A 20151-nucleotide genomic window follows, 5' to 3' on the forward strand; every position below is an offset into this window, starting at 1 on the left:
ATTGTTAAAAATGGTCATTATTTTTTAATTTTTGTTGCTCAGGTTTGCCAAACTGCTGCTCCGCCTACCCGCCCTACGCTCCATTGGCCTCAAGTGTTTGGAGCACCTGTTCTTCTTCAAGCTCATCGGCGACACGCCCATCGACACGTTCCTCATGGAGATGCTGGAGGCGCCACATCAGATCACATGACCCCTGCCCTCTTCCCCCCCTCCATTACTTGTAAATACCCCCTACCCCCAACCCACTTTGTCAGCAATGTGAAGATGGATTGAGGGGAAAACAAGACTCTGAAATTGTAAAGTTGAAGATTTTATAACAAGTCCCAAAAAAACATTGTAATTATATCTGAAATTATTTGGAGGTTGTGGTGAGGACTGAGTACACAACCGTCACAGTAAATTTGAATAGCGTTCATATGTAAATAGATCATTTCTCGCAACATTTGGGAAGGAATCAGATTTTATTCATAGAGTAATTGTATAAAATAAAATAAAATAAAATACAAAACCTAGGAGTTTTTTTCCCCCTGCTTTTGAATCAGGGAACAGACCAATGGTTATGTGTAGTTACATTCTTGGCCACTAGATAGAGCTAGCAGTGCCAGAATTGAGGGTGGTGCTCTGGTAAAGAGAGGTAATTGTATCTTCTCTTCACATAGAGCAAGACTCTCTCTCTCTCTCTCTCTCTCTCTCTCTCTCTCTCTCTCTCTCTCTCTCTCTCTCTCTCTCTCTCTCTCTCTCTCTCTCTCTCTCTCGCTCTCTCTCTGTCTCGCTGCTTGTCCCGTTGTCAGGCTAATTGATGGAAAGTCCAAGGGAAGATAAGAAAGTTTGAGAAGAAGAGGCTCTCACCAGCTGGAGATCTTCTATCGAGGAAGACTTTGGAAACTGTTTGCAAGCTCACTTGTTAAAAAGGTATAGACATGTTTTACACAAATGGCCTCTGTAAATGGATTCATCAGTTGTTCTATTGGACTTTTTCATGATTTTGTACTTTTTTTCTTTTTTTTTTGCAGACATGCAGCACAAGCCCGTGTGTGCGGGCTGCCACAGGCCCATCACAGACAGGTTCCTGCTCCAGGTCAACACCGACGGCCTCTGGCACGAAGAGTGTGTACGCTGTGCGGCGTGTGGAGACGCGCTGCAGAACTCATGCTTCGTGCGGGAGCAGCAATTGTACTGCAAGAAGGACTATGCTGAGTGAGTGCTCCCACATTACTACATTTTACCTTATTTATTTTAATTATAGACACATTAAACGCTTGCAAAATGCTATACTTATAGTATGTATGTTACTGCTAGTAAATATTATGTAATATTATACATAAACTTGCATCATATACAATTATTCTGCCTTTAGAAAGATCATAATGCTCTGTTTTGACTGACACCGAAAATGTTGTAACAATATTTATTATTGTGGTTTGCATGTACCCATGTAGTTGTACATTATTGCAACCCCAATAATAAACACTTTATTATATTACAGCATGTGAGTAGCATAGACTGTTGCTTTTATAAGTAGGTGTCTTATTTAATGCAGAAAACACTTTTTATACATGCTACACATGTTAAAAATAAGCAAATTCAAAATAACATAATAGCCCTCCAACCCCAAACTAATTCTATCCCAGTCCACCCAACTCCTGACCCATCGCAAAACCCATCCCATCCCAACCCACACCACCACACTCCAGGGTACAAAGTAATTTAGTTTAAACATGGCTGAACACACAGGACCAGAATGGGGAATTAGACTATACTTTTTTCTGTAGATTCTAAAACACTAGAATACTCCTCTTGTACATAGTTTTGTATATAGTGTTTTTGCAGTAGTTCTTTAAAAACAGCAACATGCTCCTTTCATCTAGACTAGCGGTGTCCAAACTGTGGGTCCATGGTGAGAAAAAGCGTTTTCCCCCTTCCTGGTTTCTCATTTTTTTTGTTGGAAAGTGTGTGATTGCCCCCTAAACCTAATAACTGGTCGGTCTGGTCTGAGTTGCTATCCACACGGAAACAATTTCAGGTCAAAAAAGTATTTTAGAGTTTCAACCTCCTATCCACTTGGCAACGGTGTTATGGGTGACCTGAAACGGTATTTTTTTAAAACAGCTTTCAGAGTGGGGAAGTCTAAAACCACTGGCTTGTCATTTAGACAAGCAAAACATCAACAAAGACATCACTGACCCACCTCTTCTTTGTCAAAGTCAGGTGACCAGAAGTGAGCCGTGATTATCAGCCACTGTATTGCACGTGTTTGTTCACAGCGTTCACAGCATAGATGTGCAGTGTTTTACAACTTTTCACTCAGTGATTCGTTCCCATCTGGATGCAATTATTTACTAATCCGGCACAGTAAGGACATCACTGTTTTTCAACCTACCAAAAAAAATCCCAGGAACATTCCCGTGTGGACAGGACCTTAGCAGAAACAACTGCAATCAAACATTTGTGTTAACTTGCAATCAGTCTTTTACAACGCTGTAGGGGAATTTTGGCCCACTCGTCTTTGTAGAATTGTTGTATTTTAGACACATTGGAAAACGAACCACAGTGAGACCCATTATTCACAAATGGTGAAAACATAGGAAAGTGATGAACCATCCTAGCAGTGGCCGGCAACGACTCATCCAAGAGGTCACAAAAGACCCCACAACAGCAAAAGAAGCGCATGCCTCTCTTGCCTCAGTTAAGGTCAGTTTTAATGACTCCACCGTAAGAAATACATTGGGTAAAAACGCCCTGCATGGCAGAGTTTCAAGAGCTGAACAAAAAGAATTTTCAATTTTGCCAGAAAACATCTTGATGATCCTCCAAGACCTTTGGGAAAATACTCTGATGAGACAAAAGTTGAACTTTGTGTAAGGTGTGTCCCATTACATCTGGCGAAAAAGTAATGCCGCTTTAAAAAAAAGAACATCATACCAACAGTAAAATATGGTGGTGGTACTGTGATGGTCTGGGGGTATTTTGCTGCTTCAGGACTTGGAAGACTTGCTGTGATAAATGGAACCATGAATTCCTGTCTACCAAAAAATCCTGAAGTTTGTGACCTCAAGCTGAAACCAACTTGGGTTCTACAGCAGGACAATGATCCAAAACACACCAGCAAGTCCACCTCTGAATAGCTGAAGAAACACAAAATGAAGACTTTGGAGTGATCTAGTCAAAGTCTTGACCTGAATCCTATTGAGATGCTGTGGCATGACCTTAAAAATAGGGTTCATGCTGAAAAACCCTCCATTATGGCTGAATGACAACAATTCTGCAAAGATGAGTGGACCAAAATTCCTCCACAGCGCTGTAAGAAAGTTATTGCAAACGTTTGACTGCAGTTGTTGCTGTTAAGGGTGGCAATCACTTTTTCACACAGGAGTTTGGATTTTTTTTCTCCTTTAATAATAAAACATTTTATTTCAAAGCTGCATTTCAGTTGTGTTATCATTAACTAATATTTACATTTGTTTCATGATCTGAAACATGTAAGTGTAACAAGCAGGAAAGGGGCAAACAGTTTTTCACAACACTGTGTGATATACATGCATGGTAAACATACACAGGTAAACATGCCGAATGAACGATGAGTGCGGCCAATACAACAATGTGCCATTTATGGTTTTACACTGCGGAATATTTTTTGTTGATATGCAAACTACAGTCTCTTTGGCCTTTTTTCAAAATTGTATAATACTGTAACTTGTTTGGCCTGAGCCCAAAGTGTGCAAAGGATAAACCGTGATGGTTTTGTCTTCTACAGCACAATGTATGACACAGCTCTTGTATGGTGTGATGATGGTAGGTGCACCTCTTCACCATATGTTGGCCCCAGCTTGCAGTTAGCAGGCCAATGGACCTCACAATTTTAACACATTTTGACAACGTGTTAGTGTGTGTGTGTGCTCGTGCATGTGTGTGAAGGTGTTTTTTGTGCACATGTGAGTCTTGAAACGCCCTCTACCCCGCCCTCCCACTGTCACCTTGTTCTATCAGCTAGAGGACTGGGATAGGTTGCCTGGAAGTCAGCAGCAAACTTTTAAAAACAGCAGTGGATTTTCCAAAAACAGCAGAGCACTCCTAGAGAGGATCTTTGACTAGCATTTTTGCAGCACTAACATTAAACTTTCATATCAAGTAGAGCAGGGGTCTCAAACACGCGGCCCGCAGGCTAAAAATTTTGTTTTTAATAAATGCGTTTTTTTTGGAAAACCTGATGCGGCCCAGTCTCACCCAGACCCGAGCTCCAGTGGCCCCCAAGTAAATTGAGTTTGAGACCCCTGATGTAGAGGATCTTTGACTAGCATTGTTGCAGTAGGTGCCTGGATACCATAAAAGATAGTGCTTCTTTATTATGTTTTTATTTTATTGATTACAATTTTGTTTGTACAAGTTTTAAGATTTAGTAGAGCCTTGTGTTAACATGATATACAAAATAAAAATAATGGTGAAGGAATAATATTTTTTTCTTGCACTGGAGTGTCATTGATTGGATGCTTATTATAGCCAGGAGCTGCTTTGTCAAGTATAGGCCATATGTCACAAGGGTCTGGTGCATCCCTTCCAGAAACACAATGGTGTGATCTTATTTGCCTGACAGTGAACACCACGAGTGTTAGCGACATCTGGAAAGCTGCTCCCAAAGCAGCCCCTTTGTGGCGCTATTGGACGACAACCCGACCAAGCGTGAAATATCTAACCTGACCAATTAGCAAGGGGCCCGCTGCCAAAGTTCCACCTAAGAGATTTCCCGTCTCCACATCTAACCCTGCCCCTCTTTCTGACTGGTAGCACTCCCCACCATACTGTCCTGTGTGGTGGAGGTCCTTCTAGCGTCCTTTAAGAAATCACTTTTATACAAAATAGGGCTTTTTGCATCAGCCTTTCCAGATGTTTACATTGATGATGGCCCTCAGAATGGGTCTGGATGACTGATTGGCTGAGACCGGTCACATGCCGGGCAGTGTACTTGACCCTCACATCTGACACAAAGCATCTTGCTTCACCTGATCCAGAAACTAGATCCGTCACTGTCCACTAGACCGAACTAGTCTAGTCTATCTCTATCTAGTGTGTGACACAATGTATGAATGTGTGTGGGGATGTTTAGCTAACCCATTGTAGATCATATCAAGCATGTATTGTTATATATCTGTAAGGACCTTTGTGATAAGCTTGCATGCATAGTTTTTGAAACCCCTTACTTCTGCAACAATAAAAAAAAAAACATAACATAATTCACTGGTTAATTCATTTTATAGTTGTTCCAGGTCAAACATTTGTATTTTGCACCTTTTGATAAAGTTTCACATGAGCACTGATAAATAGATAAGTACTCATCCTACATATCTTTTGGTGAGCATGTTTGTTTTGGTTATTTCTAGCCACCAAATGAATATAATTGAATCTTTTCGACCAATGAGCGGCCAACAGTGATTTACTGTACACATCCCGTATGGAACACAGAAGCCCATTTTCCTGTTTTTGTTGTCAATGGAAGTATGGCATTAGCAAGTTGATACCATGCAATAAGAAATCGGCCCGTGAACACCAAGATATTGAGAATATTGTGTCGTCGTTTCATAGAAACCCAGAAATATTCCAAGTATGTCCTCCTTTGGCGTACTGCACTGATTCATGTCCAACGGCCACAGGAATGTAGGCACGCGGTGTGTCGGCCATATTAAAGTGCATACCACCGAGGTCCACAGGGCAGACCACTCACATGGGTCAAGCACTGACCCTCCTGACTGAGCCCCTCAGAAGAGGCTTTGCCGTTTCCCCCAACAACCGCAGATCACAGCAAGAGTCAGAGGAATGTGTGTCCGTACAGGATGTCGCAGTCACAGACCATTTGTGCTGAGGATGTAGCAACTTGTCTTGCTTTATGTGATGTCTTTGCATGCTTGCTTGGGAATGGAAGCGCTCAGTGGGCACAATATTAGGCACATCTGCACAATGCAACAACTACGAGTGCGTCCTTATCATATAGAGCAGGGGTCTCAAACTCAATTTACTTGGGGGCCACTGGAGCTCGGGTCTGGGTGAGACTGGGCCACATCAGGTTTTCCAAAAAAAAAAAAAAAACGTATTTATTAAAAACAAAAAAATAAAAAACTTCACTTTGGTTCCAATTTTCTACAAGAAAAGCTCTGATAAAACATTCCACTGTTCTCAAATATCTTACTTTTTATTTTTCTTCACAAAATAAGATGAAAAATAAATAAACAAATCAAGAATAAAGAAAATCAATCAATCAGTAATAAATAAATAAATATAATAATAATAATAATAAAACGGCAAATAATAAAAACTTAATAAACCACATATAGTTGGTGGGTAGACAAATTATTTTTTTCAGATTAAAATTAACAAAACATTATTAGAGCCCTGTAGACATGACAAAACACGACTATAGTCACATTTATACTCTTTTTATTTACAACTTATTGCGCAACTGCAGGGTCTTGAGACACATGCTAACTCGCAAACTAGAGCGCTAGCAACCAAACGGTAGCCTTCAAGTAATTTCCTTTAAACTTAAATAGACAAAAACTTACCACTTCCACACGTATAGGGAGGATAACTATTAACAGTTATTTAACCTTTAACATGAACATTAATCAAACGTAATAATTTTTTCTGGGTACATGATACCATACAGCATCCATATCAAACTTGCGCAGGCCGCACTAACATTAAACTTTCATATCAAGGCGGGGGCCTCAAACTAGTGTCCTGCGGGCCACATTTGGCCCGCGGGCCACATGTTCTTGATTAGCATTTTTGCATTGGGTCCTTAAAACCAGCAGAGGCCTCCTGTCAGAGCATCTCTGACTAGTGTTTTTATGGTAGTCATTTTTACAGTAGATTCCTATAAACAGCAAACCACTCCACACTCCACCAGTGGATTCCTAAAAAGAACAGACTACACCTGTCATGTAAGACCCTTGACTGGCATTTTTGCTAACTATTTCTAAAAACAACAGAATCTTCCTGTCATATTGTGGAACCTTGACTAGTCCATTCTTAAAAACAGTAGTTATGAACTATTGTGAATAATTTCATTTTTGTTTTGTTTTGCAATTTTCCACATAAAAGATTCCTAGTCCAACAAATCCAAATTTAGCCAGAAAATGAATCATTCTGGGCAGTGACAGCACTGACAATTAGGCGCTGATGCTCCAGTGACCCAGTCCTCCAGCTCCAGAATGATGACGTGACATAGCCAAGATGCCTCGGTGCCAGCCAGTGGACAATGGTCCCGCTGCTTTATGGGGGGGCGGCTCTGGCTTTGTCCCGCTCTGGTTGAGCAGACTTAGGGATAATTCCACGGATAATTCCTTGGATCGGCGGCTCAGTCTCTCCCACCGGGATATGTGATTCCCCCCCGCCGCCTGGAGCCATGGCCTGCCGAGAGCTTTTCTGGCCTCACTACCCGGGGGCAGGGACGTGGACACGGCAGCCGGAGCCACGGCAACTGTTTTGCAGTGTGCCTTAAGCCTGCCGCTCTTGGTTGCCAGGCGCTAAGACGCACACCCGACATGCTGAGGGTATGTGTCTGAGTGGGTAGGAGGAGGAGGAAGAAGAGGAGGTGATGCTGGGGGGCATTTGGAGTGACAGTACAACTCAGCAACATTCCCCGAGTCAGCCATCACTTCCTCATACAGCGGACCCGCCAAAGTTGACTTTAAAGTTAACCATCATTTCCCATAGGATATCATGTACAGCGAGTTAATCTATTTCAGGCTCAAACTGTCACCACCATAAAACGTTTAATCACTATACAGGCAATTTTTACGTATATTTCTTAATTATCATACAAGTTAATAAAACAAAAATAAAGTAAAACTACACAACCTTTGAAGACACCTGAAAAACACTTATCAAGTCTTTAATACATGTATTTAAATTAGCAGCTCTAGTGTAAGATTAATTTGTGTATGTAATCATGTATTTAATTAATATCATGCAAGTAGTTCAAACTCTCTCCCTCTCCTGCCAGGCTGTTTGCGGTGCGTTGTGGTGGCTGTACAGATACCATCTCCCCCACAGAGCTGGTGATGCGTGCTGGGGCCGCCGTCTTCCACGTACATTGCTTCGCCTGTAATGTGTGCTCCACCCCACTGAGGACCGGAGACCGCTGCGTCCTCAGGGGCGGCCGGCCAGTGTGTGCCAGAGAGGACTACCACCGTTGTGGGGCCAGCCCCACATCATCCGATACCGGTAACATCTGCATGTGCCTGGGATGTGCAGTGCAAACTAACACAATCGCAAATATATTGTCTTTCTGTTTTGGATTAATGAATGTTTTTTTCAGGTAAAAGTGATGATGATGATATTCAGGATGAAGAGGAAGAGTCTGGGAAGATTACAGAAAGACAGATTGGAGGATCGGAGGAGCGGGAACGCAAACGTCCCAAAAGACCACGCACTATTTTAACCACGCAGCAAAGACGCGTCTTTAAAGCCTCATTCGAGGTCTCATCCAAGCCTTGTCGTAAGGTACGTAGAAGTAGTGAAAATGCTATTTGTCAGACATATACGTGGATGTTCATATTCAAATTCACGCTCTACTAACTGATATACATTATGAAGAAAAAATGTGAAAAAGCACATTTAATTTCTTTCTTTTTTTACCATTATTGCTTAGACATGACTTTAGACAAGATCATTGTGATTGAGGAAATAAAAGACCTTACTTTCAAAATTAGCAAAGAACTTCTACTGCTAAATATAATTTTGAGAGGTTTTATTATTAAAAATACATATATCGGCTTTTCTGAAGAAATATGAATATAATCCACTTTTTGACCTATTAAAATCCATAACCTCAGTTGACACATATGACTTGTTACTTGGCTTTCTGTTTGAGTTCCACTTTCCTGCCTTACTTTTCAGTGATTGGACTAAATAGATGTCAATCACTTTAGCACCCAGTATGTGTACATGTTAGATATGTAACAAAAAAAAACATTATTTATGTTATTTTTAGGGCTGTCAAATTAATTTTTCACATTAATTAATCATGATTAATCACCCATTGCAACTATATGTGAAATATGCCATTTTACTGTATTTTATGAACAAAAAAATAAATAATGACAGTTTTATATATTTGTATCTATTAACAGCTCCAACGGAACAGAAAATTTTAATCATGTTAAAACATGTCCACATTTCTGAAAATGTAAAACACCTGTCTCTATAATAGTAATAGAACATTATTATGATGAGTCATGAGAGATTGCTACAGATCTACCTCTGCGTGCACTTTAAAATGCCGTGTTATGCAATATACTTGTTAATAAAAAAAAGTATGTGGTCGAAGAAAGCAAATTTTCCCTTTTCACTTTCTCATGCATTCCAAATCACTATTCAAATTTAAAAAATAACTTTTTATATTCAATACTGTTCATATTTTTGGAACAGTTTGCTCCATACCATGAGTGCAACATTGGTTTTCAATGTTTCCTTTTCACTCTAAATAATTATTAAACTTTTAAACTAAATCAATGACAGTAACTAGTCATACATATGTGATATTTTTTAAGTAACCTTCTCAACAAGAATACACATGTACTGCATAACCTTGAGTGGACCTCTGTTGTGTGTCTACGTTAAAAAAAAATCCCCCTTGCCCCCTGTTTTAATCTCCTTTTCCTGGATCTTTTAATCAAAAGGTCCGGGAGACCTTGGCAGGAGAGACCGGCCTTAGTGTCCGGGTCGTGCAGGTCTGGTTCCAGAACCAAAGAGCCAAGGTAGCACGCACACACCCACACACACATACACACACACACAGCTTATAATAAAAGAGCTGTGTGTGTAAATCAGCCTGGTTATCTCCTCATAGAGGAAACTGATGACATATCAGTGCACTTGAAACCTCATATGTCCTCACAAAAAAAGTGGGCCACGTGGTTCCTCTTTAGTACACTGAAAGACATCCTTTACTTAATACTACACTGCTGAATACGCTCTGATGATGATGATGCTTCTGTTTTAGATGAAGAAACTAGCCAGGAGACAACAACAACAGGAACAGGAACAAGAACAACAGCAGGGAGAACCACCACATGACAAAGGTATAGCTATTAGTAATAAATCAGCACTATGTAAAATAAGAAATACTGTATTTAAACATCAGTATGCTCGGACAAACTCGCAAATCTTTTATCATATTAGTATGTGAAGTTCACTTATGGAAAAGATTGAGCAGGGAACTCAAACAGTGTAGTAATATGAGACATTTTAAGTACATACACGCAGTGTTTGTGGTATGTGGAGAAGGCAGAAGGCAGAGAACCATAGTGTCTGATTTATCATAGATCTATTTATCATAGATGTGTCTCAAAGTCCGGCCCGGATGCCATTTTCGGCGGACAGCCCATTAAAAAAAAAAAAAAAAAAAAAAATGGCGCAGAGCCAGCTGGCCCATTACACAAGATAGACATCCCAAAATTCAGGGGAAAAAATTCACCCTGAATATAAGTATACAGTCATCCTCGTGGTTAATTGGTTCCAGGTCCGACCGTGATAAGTGAAAAAACACAAAGTAGGATGTGGTGGCTGTTTTTTTAGGGCAATGGGGTTTGATTTGTTGTTTCTGTGTTTTGAGTACAAAGTTTCCATGTCACGCCTCAGTGCCCCACAGTAAAGAATTGGATGGACCACCTTAGAACCTTAAAATCACTATTTTGGTGGGAGTGAATATTGAGTATTACTGTACAGCAATGTGTACCATTAGGATGGCCTATAAAAGACCGACACCAATGGTCGACTATGTTAGTTTCCCGAGACAAGTCGATCGGCATGTTGATGGCAGGAATGCACCAACATGCGGAAGCCAAACAAATGGGAGTCGCTCCCAGTACCATTAGCCACCTACGGAGACGTTTTCACGACTCTGGGATGACACGTGACTGATCATGACCAGGCCAACTACGTGTAACGACACATGCACAGGATGGCTATATCCGGACAACACACACGTGTGCGATCGGTTCCGAACTGCTTCATGGCCTGCTGAAGAGACCCAGGGACGCGGACGACCGCGAGTTTGTGCACGGTTCGCTGAAGACTGCAGAAGCATGATATACAACCATACAGTGTACACGTACAGTACGTGTACCTTATGAAGTAGGGGAGATTTTTGACAAAAATGTGAAATATCTGATTCACCACAAGATCATGAATGCATCTAGAATGCATCTCACTGCTGATTAGATGAGCAAGGCAGGGAAAGATGGGCTAGAGTATGCAGTGAGTTTCATGGAGAGAAAAAAGTGAGGGAGTTTTGAGTTGTATCTGAAGTAAAATAAATGCAGTTAAATAAAACTATGTCATTAACAAGAACATAGGAATATGTTTTATAACGAGAAAGGCACTGTAGCTATGTGCTTGCTGATCGCTGAGGTGGTGACCCCAGGAGAGTGTGCCTTGGGACCGTACATACTTGTACACTTGTGACACTATGAGAGATGGGGCTGATCTTTCCGCAGCAACCACAGAACAATATGTGCTCTCACTTTTATGCCTTCAAATACCAACAATGTCAGGAAAAGTTCTTATATTTGTCGTTTGTTGCTTTTGAGAAAATAGGGTTTGGAAAGTCGATAAATTTAGCGAGAAAATCACAATTGGCCACACTGGGCTGCATATGAAAATATAAGGAAATAAAAAATAAGGAAATAAGGAATACATTAAATAATCTTTCATGGAAATATCAGGCCATCTATTTTCCAAATTAAAAAAATAAACTGGAAATATTTCAGAAAATGAAAGCTTGCCTCTCTCTGCAAAGATGGTCAAAGACAGGACCAATAGAATGGTCATTGATGACAATTAAGTGTATTTATTCAGTGCTGTATTGTGTATTTTTACTGGAAGAGGAGGCTAAATAGCTCTAATTAAAGATTGCCAAGATTGCAATAAAGGTCTCGAGCCTGGATTTATTTAGACATTATACAATGTTTCTGTCATGTTTTCTACTCCTTATTTATTCATGTATCTTTATGTCTTTTGTACTTATTATTTATTTACTTATTTGAACATGTAATCCATTTATCGATTGCTGCACAACCTCTGTCCTTCTCTCTCCCTTGAATAATTTATGAGGATTAGGATTAAAAAAAAGCCCTGCTTCTTATTCTTATTACTCCTTTCCAGACTTGTTGTATTGTGCAAGTGTAAACTTGTGTTACTCTTTAATGTAACCTGCACCGAACATATGAACCAGTAGTACTACCATGTTTTTCCTTTGTTCCACAGCGCCTCCCAGTGGTTGCCTTACCTCTCAGCTGGAGCACCTGGGGTCCTCCCACTCCCACGTCCAGCAGCAGATGGGACCCACAACCGTGGAGCAGCAGGACTATGACACGGACCCCTTCCGACAGGGCCTGACCCCCCCTCAGATGCCAGGAGATCACATGCACCCCTACGGTAAAGCGCACAGGGCTGTCACATGATTGAGGTCCATCATTTGTCTAATCTGTGGAGAATAAATACAAAATAAATGTCTTTGCAAACTTGTACAGACCATATTCTCTGCACAACTTCAGAAATCATAAGACAAAATATAGCAAAATCACAACGTCAGAAAATCTATGAGTCATTAAATATAGTTTTATCCATTTTTCAGGTTTTAATGATGAGCTTTACGATGACGTGGCCGAGGGCTATTGTTTGTCCCTGGGCAACACCTGCCTTCTCACGCCCATGGACCGCCTCTACTCCATGCAGGACGCTTACTTCGCTTCTTGAGAGACTTAATGACTTGTTAATCAAGGATAACACAGGAGGTGTCGCTACACTGTGATACACACGCACTAGTGGTGTTCATCTAGTTACATACCATGACGTACCTTCTCCTCTCACTGTACTTGAATGCCACACAATGAGATTACAAAGGAATGTTTAAATACTGTGTAAATACTGTAGCTGTTTGAATGCTTATTTATTCTTCTTGCAGTGTGTGTTCACTTTGAATGAATGATAGCAATAAATAATGGCAATGCTTCCCAAAAATTATCTTTTTATATTTTTCTTCTTACTTTTTGTTTAAATTTTCTCTTCTCAGCTGCTCTAAAATATGTGACTTTTTCTGTCATGGTGGCATCTCTGGAGGATCATAGCAGTTACTCAGCTCACTTTCCAACAATTCGGAATTCCACCAAACCATCATCTATCCATTTTCTATACCGCTTATCCTCACGAGGGGCATGGGCTTGCTGGAGCCTACCCCAGCTGTTTTTGGGCGAGAGCCAGGGTACACCCTGGACTGGTTGCCAGCCAATCACAGGGCACATATAGACAAACAACCATTCACACTCACATTCATACCTGTGGACAATTTGGAGTCACCAATTAACCTAGCATGTTTTTGGAATGTGGGAGGTCTATCCATCCATCGATTTTCTGTACCGATTATCCTCACAAGGGTCCCCAGCTGTCTACCCAGACAAAACACACGTATGCACAGGGAGAACATGCAAAATCCACACAGAGACGTTTGAGCGGGAAATCCTAGCTGGGTCTCCTAGCTGTGTGGCCTGCACGCTAACCAAATATCCGGCCACCATGCAACCCTTTAAACCATCATGTCATTACATAATTTTTTTTAAAGTGCATAATCCACCAAAGGAAATAATCACCAGAGTGCAATATATCATATATGACCTATGAGCATGAGGTGACAGAGAGCTCTCTGAATTATTACTAAAGATTAAAAAAAATATTTTCACATTTTGTAAATAATAAATTAAGCTTTTTGTGATTTTGTCAGATATAATTGCACCATTTTCGGGAATTATATTGCTTGTGTGTTCCACTTCCTACTCTGAAGTCATTCCGATATAGCTCACAGCCACTAGGGGGCATAAATTCACAGCATCTATGATAAGTTGTCATGTATTTATCTCTGTTGATTTTTGAGGGGAGTGCAACTGAGGATCCAGAACAGTTTGATGCTCCTAAACCAGATCATCATGCTGTAGGTGTCACATCAGGTCATCATGGCTCACATTGTGCTCCTTGAAGTCAGAGGGCAGAGAAACGGGGGCGTGCACGGCTCTGGCCAACTGGAATGCATGGAGTCCAGACACAGACAAGGCCAGCGTGCCCAACGGTGACCCAAGGGAGATATGAAGGCAGTCGCTTCTTGCCCTCGCCATGAACCCTCCTCTCCTGGACTCACCATCTCATGTTTCCCGCTGTATGAAATGAGACCTCGCTGAGCAGAGAGCGCGAGTCAATGGTCAGGAACAATCTAGGCGTCTGTCGTCGTGCTGTGCTTCTGCCAAGAAGAGCGTGGAGCGGGCCCCTCTCTTTGTGTCAAGTATCATGATGCCTTGGGCCTTCATCCTTTCAACGAGATGACGGGAGGAGAGCCAAGTAGGGGTGAGAGCAACCCTCAAACCCCTGTGATCATACGGTCACGGCGGGCGGCGATAACCTCATTATTATGCTGAAGGTAGACCGACAGTTTCCTGTCAGCGCCGCAGTTATTTATTGCGGCATACGTGCCAAGAACAGGCCACACACACCCTGTCTGTCTTTTAACCGCTATAATTGGCGTCATGCTGCTGCAGCGCCAGCACAGATAAATATACACTTTGTTGAAAATGACTTGCAGTACCCGGTGCTATAGTCATTGGGAATTAGCATAGCCCGGCATTGGTACTAGCAACCTTGAGAACTAAGTGCAACACAATTTATATTGACAGAATTTTGCTTTTTCTTTGGCTTTTTGTGTTATTTTCTAGTGATGCCATCACAAAGGGGTACCAGTGATGGCAAAAATGAATCACCAGCTCCATGGAAGAGATGGCATCTGTACAGCCCAATCAGAGTTTTTGGGGAGCAACACAAATTTGCTGGGAAAAATAACCTGAGTGAAGTTGGCCCCCCACCTCACTCAATACTAGGGTCAAATAGTCTCTTTTTTTGTGCTACATTTGTGTTTGAGCTGACAGTTTGAGCTTGCTATAAATTAGTTCAAGTTACATGATTTGCTATAGGAAAAATGCTTTTGCAATTAGAATTTGGAGTTGGTTGGGGTTAACCAAATCAGGGTGTATGTCACACAAACACAGAATGGCTGACCATTAAGATTGTTATAGAGTTTCTCCAACCTGTAAATTACATGACTCCATTGTATCATTTCCAGAGGTCCCCTCAAACCCCCAGTGGAACAGATGATACAGACACCATGTGTATGGTACATGTTCCTCAGAGCATTGCTTTTAAAATGTGTTTGAGCTTAATGTTTGACCACCAGGGGGCATACAAGTGCTTTCAGAACTGTATATCAGCACCATTTTCTCCACAAATACTGCAGGTCCTTATCTTTTATGCATGCCTGAAAATCATTTTACATTGTCATGGATGTTGGTGTACATACAGGAGCCTATGGAAAAGCATGCAAGGGAACCATTAAGTGGAACATCAACGTGATGAAACTAATCCAGGCCAACATGAACATGCAATCACGTGTGCAGTCCAGCTTTTGGTCCCGATCAACACTTGGGTATTTCCTGTCAAACAGGAAGTGCAAGACTCCAGCAGAACAATTTGCCACCTTTATGCCAACCAGATCACATCCTTGGTCTAGCTTGGCATTGCACTTCCAGCCAAGGCTGTCCACACCTAGACGCCACTCGGTCTGGTCAGTGCATGATGGAATAGGAACAGAAACTTAACTTAACTGCAACATACTAAACATACTGCAACTACTCATATAGGAGCATGAAGGGAATTATTATTGCAGGTATGTGTATACCAGTATCTATTATTTATTTGATTTATTTATCTGTACTGTGCAGACTGCACTTGAAACTGAAACCAGGAAAAGGCAACAAAATGGAGTGCATACAAGAGGATTCAAGCATCAAATTGCATGTTGTGTACTAAAACCCATTTAAAAAACTACAATTACTCATTGAAAGCACTCCTGCCTAATAAAGTACCATATATAATAGGCATATGAATATTTTAGATGTAATAATCAATTTAGTCATTTCCCATACGATCTTCTTCCTGTCTTATCTGATTATCTTATTTGAGTATTTAAAATTTGCTAATGTTATTCGTATGATTATAAATGGAATGACATTTTTATTACCGGCAAGAAAATGAATTTATTAATATTATATTAGTCACCATGAGATGACACACTCAGGAATTTGAAGTTTTGTGTGCTGGAGACGAGACAACAGTCTGCATGAAAGCCGTGTGTGGGAAGCTATTGTTTCTCTGATGAGAAGGTGAAACACGGGATGAACAATCACAGCTTCACCTCGCTCTGTTTCCCGGCAGCGTGCCGGAAGACTGAGGAAGAAATTGTTTGTGTCTGGTTTTGGACAGCTCTTGAAATTATTAAAAAAAAAACAATTATTATGCTATTTTTCAGCAATGAATGCAATGGTAATTTTAATGCCTAAATGGATTGTCCCTCTTAACCACCTATACCAAAAGTAGATAATAGATATATACTGTGTGCATTTTTCAGTTCTCTTTTTTTCCACCGATCACGTGACATCACAATCACTGCTACATAGAGTTCATTCCCATTACAAGTAACCAAATGAAGGTTCCAAATAAAGTGTTATCCATCTTTTTTTTTTGTTAGAGGCATGTCCGAGTGACAGGATTTTCTAATTCCAGCAAAGATAGATCTTTCGAGAAGAGGCCAGAGTCTCACTTTCCGTCTGCTGTCTGTTTGAGGATAATGGAAAGGTTAGCAGTTCACAGGAAACTGGCTCCAGTTTTAAGGAAGGGAACTGGAAGGAAGAGAGTCTTTTGTTTTTCTCTTTTCAAGGTTACAGGGTAATTGGCAGAATGGTGCCAGCTTGCTACTGTATGTAAGGTCTTCTGGGAGGTGGGGTGGGGGGGCGTATGATAAAGGTGATGATAAAAATGGCACCACTGCTGAAGTGCAACATGCACCTTTGGGAGGTCAGCCAACACACACACACACAGATATTTGTCATACAATAATACAGTCAGTATTTGAATACCTCATTGACCAATTTTGTTCAAATGTACTCCATAATCTAATTACCATATTTTCCGAACTATAAGTCACACATGGCTGATCCTATACGTTTTGTTTTTTTTGTCACACTGGCAGCCACGAAAGGGCAATCAAGGCTTGTGTGCCAGTATCTGCTACTCCTATCACTACCACTGAAAATGTACAATGTAAACATCACCTTATAAAGACAACTGAAAAAGACGGAACACAAATGCCCCCAAAAAGAAAATCATAGTCTTCAGATTACAAGCTGTAAGTAAACTGGTTATGTTATGTTGTTTAAGGCTCAGTGTTACCAACTTGGCAATTTTTTGGCTAGACCTGACGACATTCCAACCCCTGCTTGATGACATATTTTGTCACAAGCAACGAGCAACAAATCTATCAACTTATTCTGGTGTCGTTGGGAAGTTATATTAATATGGTGAAAGCATGTATGCAAATTTGACAACTTCTCGCACAGCACATCCATCCATCCAACCATCCATTTTCTATGCTGCTTATCCTCCTTAGGGTCGCGAGTATGCTGGAGCCTACCTCAGCTGTCTTTAGGCGAGAGGCAGGGTACACCCTGGACTGGTCGCCAGCCAATCACAGTGCACATATAGACAAACAACCATTCACACTCACATTCATACCTATGGACAATTTGGAGTCGCCAATTAACCTAGCATGTTTTTGGAATGTGGGAGGAAACCAGAGTACCCGAAGAAAACCCAAGCGTGCACTGGGAGAACATGCAAACTCCAACAGAGATGCCCAAGGGTGGAATCGAACTTGGGTGTCCTAGCTGTGACCACTAACCACTCATCTGCCGTGCTGCACTGTAATCATTATGTATTATTATTGTTCCGATCAGGGTTTTATGCTGCCGATACCAATCACAATACGATCACTCTGCACTTTAATTTCTGAATGTTTTTTGCTGTCATTTTAATCTCCATGTAGCATTCCCAATGGACCTGAAGTGAACCAAAACGCAGTAGAGTTCACATGGAAGCAGACCCCTCTCTGAAGCACAAGCAAAACCAACATGACAAGTTTTGGACCGATTCAGCTGAGTCGACTGTGTTCCTTGGATTTTGTCCTAATTTGTCTTTTACCTTCCGAGCTTATTTATTTGTTATTATTGCGCTATTGTCTGCCTGAGGAGTCTAGCCAGACATCTACTGTTATCTTGCACTGCAGTGCACAAAGGGAAAAACCACGATAAGAAGAGCAAACCTCACTTTTCCTTTCAAGTTTAAATTAAAGTGAAACTTTCCCTCTCTGAGTCACAGGATATGTTTCATACTGATTCAAAATGGCCCAGTTCTTCCTGGAAGGGCTTTAAGCTTTGCACACCCAGCCTCTGATTGTGTTTACAGTCAATTAAAGTAAAAGTATGAGAGGTCTTTGAAGAGTTGTAAAAAAAAAACCATTTAGAGAATGTAGCCTCTTGATATTTTAATGAATGCAAAAGGGAAGCAATTATCATACATTATTTTTTGTCATCCGTCCAGGTGATCTCATAGTTGTTGAAGACACTCTTTAATTTCTCTGCTGCTACAGAATGATCTGCTTTGCCAAAAGCCTGGAAATACAAGAGAAGTTGTAACATTACAGACTAACCGGCCATGACATTAGGTACTCCTACATACTAATGAGATATAAAACAAGAGCTGTGTGAATAAATTCTGTGTGTATTTAATGATATAATGTTTTTTTAATATAATAAAAAGGAGCACTGTTGGGATAGTTGTACTTATTTAATGGAACTTGAAGTAATATTTTGATTTGTTCGATAATATTTATACATCTCATAGATTGTAAGATGAATACATGAATTAAATCAATCTGCAATCTACTTAGGATGTATAAAATGAATAACATTGTTTGTTCAGAACCTATATCAAAACAACAAAGATGGCGCCCGCTAGCGAAGATTTTCTTTCTGAACGTAGACAAACACAATTATCCCACAAACGGGATTGTTGTTGACGTGGTTGCTATCTTCAAGAATATATCGTGATTCTTGTAGCAATGTAATGTTTAAAAACGCCAGTATGAAAATGCCACATTTAAAATGTTATTGGCCATATAGTCGAAAATGCCCGGGAACGATGCAACTTCCGGTTCACAATAGCTGGTGGTGTAGTGTATCTCAATGTGTAGTCAACTTACAGTGGATTCTCCAAACACCCGTATTTTCTTCTCTTGACTGTTGTGCTCAATCTTCCCGCCACCGAGGCATTGACACTCCATCCCCAAGGCCTTCATGGCAGGCTCGATCTTCTCAAAAATATGATCTGTAAATAAATCAGAGCCAAAGTCAAATACATAAGAGTCTGACTAGTTCACCACTGATGCATGTATAAATACATGTTGTGTTTATGGTGTTGCCGCAGCACAAAGATTATGCTTAAGGGCAACATTATAGCGATCATTGCTGGTGCAAAGCCTTGACGTTTGCTCTACGAGCAGAGTGGACTTACTGTGATACTCTGCACTTTTTGTGCCGCGGACAATATCTTTGTGCACATCGCCATCTTTCACTTTCACTCGTACCAAAATGTACTTAAAAGTCCCCTCTTCATCAATCTCCACGGCTGGGACTGTCGCCAGGGAGTCCGACATAGTGATTATTCTTTTATAAAACACTTAGCTACTCTCCACAGAGCGCAAGAACACAAACACCTTATAAGGACACAAACAGTTACTTCCGGTCTTAAAGAGACAGGTGCTTTTTTTAAATTTAATTTAAGCTCCTCTCGCAGGGGCGCCCCCTATCGGAAGAGCCCACTGTAATTTTTTAATGGCACAATTTTACCAGACTAATTGGAGACTGTAAATTGTACATAGTTATTTATAGAAGTGTGAATAGTTGTTTGTTTATATGTGGCCTGTGGTCAGATGAGATTCTGGAGTCTCTTGGGGCAAGAATTCTAAGGGAAACTCAAAGCCAGTTAGGATAGGCTCCAGCTCACCCGTGACCCTAATGAGAACAAGCAGTATAAAAAATGGATGGATGGAAGGAAGAGGAAATTACCATTTAAAATCAGTCATAGAAAATAAGCTAAATATCATCTGTTGTGGAAGCTTAAAAAAAGTGAATGTCTGCTGGGGTCAATTAAAGATATTTCTATTCT

General features: G+C 40.7%; 3 protein-coding genes across 3 annotated transcripts in view; 2 read left to right on the forward strand and 1 right to left on the reverse strand.

The window, feature by feature from the left end:
* rxrgb (retinoid X receptor, gamma b) overlaps positions 1–512 on the forward strand; it is a 37791-nt gene extending 37279 nt beyond the window's left edge. The window contains exon 10 of the mRNA XM_058072204.1: positions 43–512. Within this exon, the coding sequence (XP_057928187.1) occupies positions 43–190 (148 nt within the window). The 3' untranslated portion in view covers positions 191–512. The remainder of the gene's footprint in view (positions 1–42) is intronic.
* A 155-nt stretch (positions 513–667) lies between these two features.
* On the forward strand, positions 668–13466 carry lmx1a (LIM homeobox transcription factor 1, alpha). The gene is made up of 8 exons (XM_058072212.1): positions 668–912; positions 1014–1197; positions 7997–8217; positions 8312–8496; positions 9675–9752; positions 9998–10076; positions 12262–12432; positions 12632–13466. Exons 2-8 carry the CDS (start codon positions 1016–1018, stop codon positions 12751–12753), a joined length of 1038 nt encoding a protein of 345 aa, XP_057928195.1. The 5' UTR covers positions 668–912; positions 1014–1015; the 3' UTR covers positions 12754–13466.
* A 4987-nt stretch (positions 13467–18453) lies between these two features.
* On the reverse strand, positions 18454–19737 carry si:dkey-51e6.1 (uncharacterized protein LOC558617 homolog). The gene is made up of 3 exons (XM_058072219.1): positions 19498–19737; positions 19187–19311; positions 18454–18596 (listed from the first exon to the last, which is right to left on the reverse strand). Exons 1-3 carry the CDS (start codon positions 19637–19639, stop codon positions 18504–18506), a joined length of 360 nt encoding a protein of 119 aa, XP_057928202.1. The 5' UTR covers positions 19640–19737; the 3' UTR covers positions 18454–18503.
* Positions 19738–20151: the final 414 nt, after the last annotated feature.

This window comes from Doryrhamphus excisus, chromosome 5 (assembly GCF_030265055.1).
Source record: "Doryrhamphus excisus isolate RoL2022-K1 chromosome 5, RoL_Dexc_1.0, whole genome shotgun sequence".
Classification (NCBI taxonomy): Eukaryota; Metazoa; Chordata; class Actinopteri; order Syngnathiformes; family Syngnathidae; genus Doryrhamphus; species Doryrhamphus excisus.

Coding starts and splice junctions, on each gene's coding strand:
- lmx1a (XM_058072212.1), top strand. CDS start 1,016: ATGCAGCACAAGCCCGTGTGTGCGGGCTGCCACAGGCCCATCACAGAC. Junction 9,753..9,997: donor TCCAGAACCAAAGAGCCAAG/GTAGCACGCACA, acceptor CTTCTGTTTTAG/ATGAAGAAACTAGCCAGGAG. Junction 10,077..12,261: donor AGAACCACCACATGACAAAG/GTATAGCTATTA, acceptor TTTGTTCCACAG/CGCCTCCCAGTGGTTGCCTT.
- si:dkey-51e6.1 (XM_058072219.1), bottom strand. CDS start 19,639: ATGTCGGACTCCCTGGCGACAGTCCCAGCCGTGGAGATTGATGAAGAG. Junction 19,312..19,497: donor AAAAAGTGCAGAGTATCACA/GTAAGTCCACTC, acceptor ATTTATTTACAG/ATCATATTTTTGAGAAGATC. Junction 18,597..19,186: donor GGGTGTTTGGAGAATCCACT/GTAAGTTGACTA, acceptor TTGTATTTCCAG/GCTTTTGGCAAAGCAGATCA.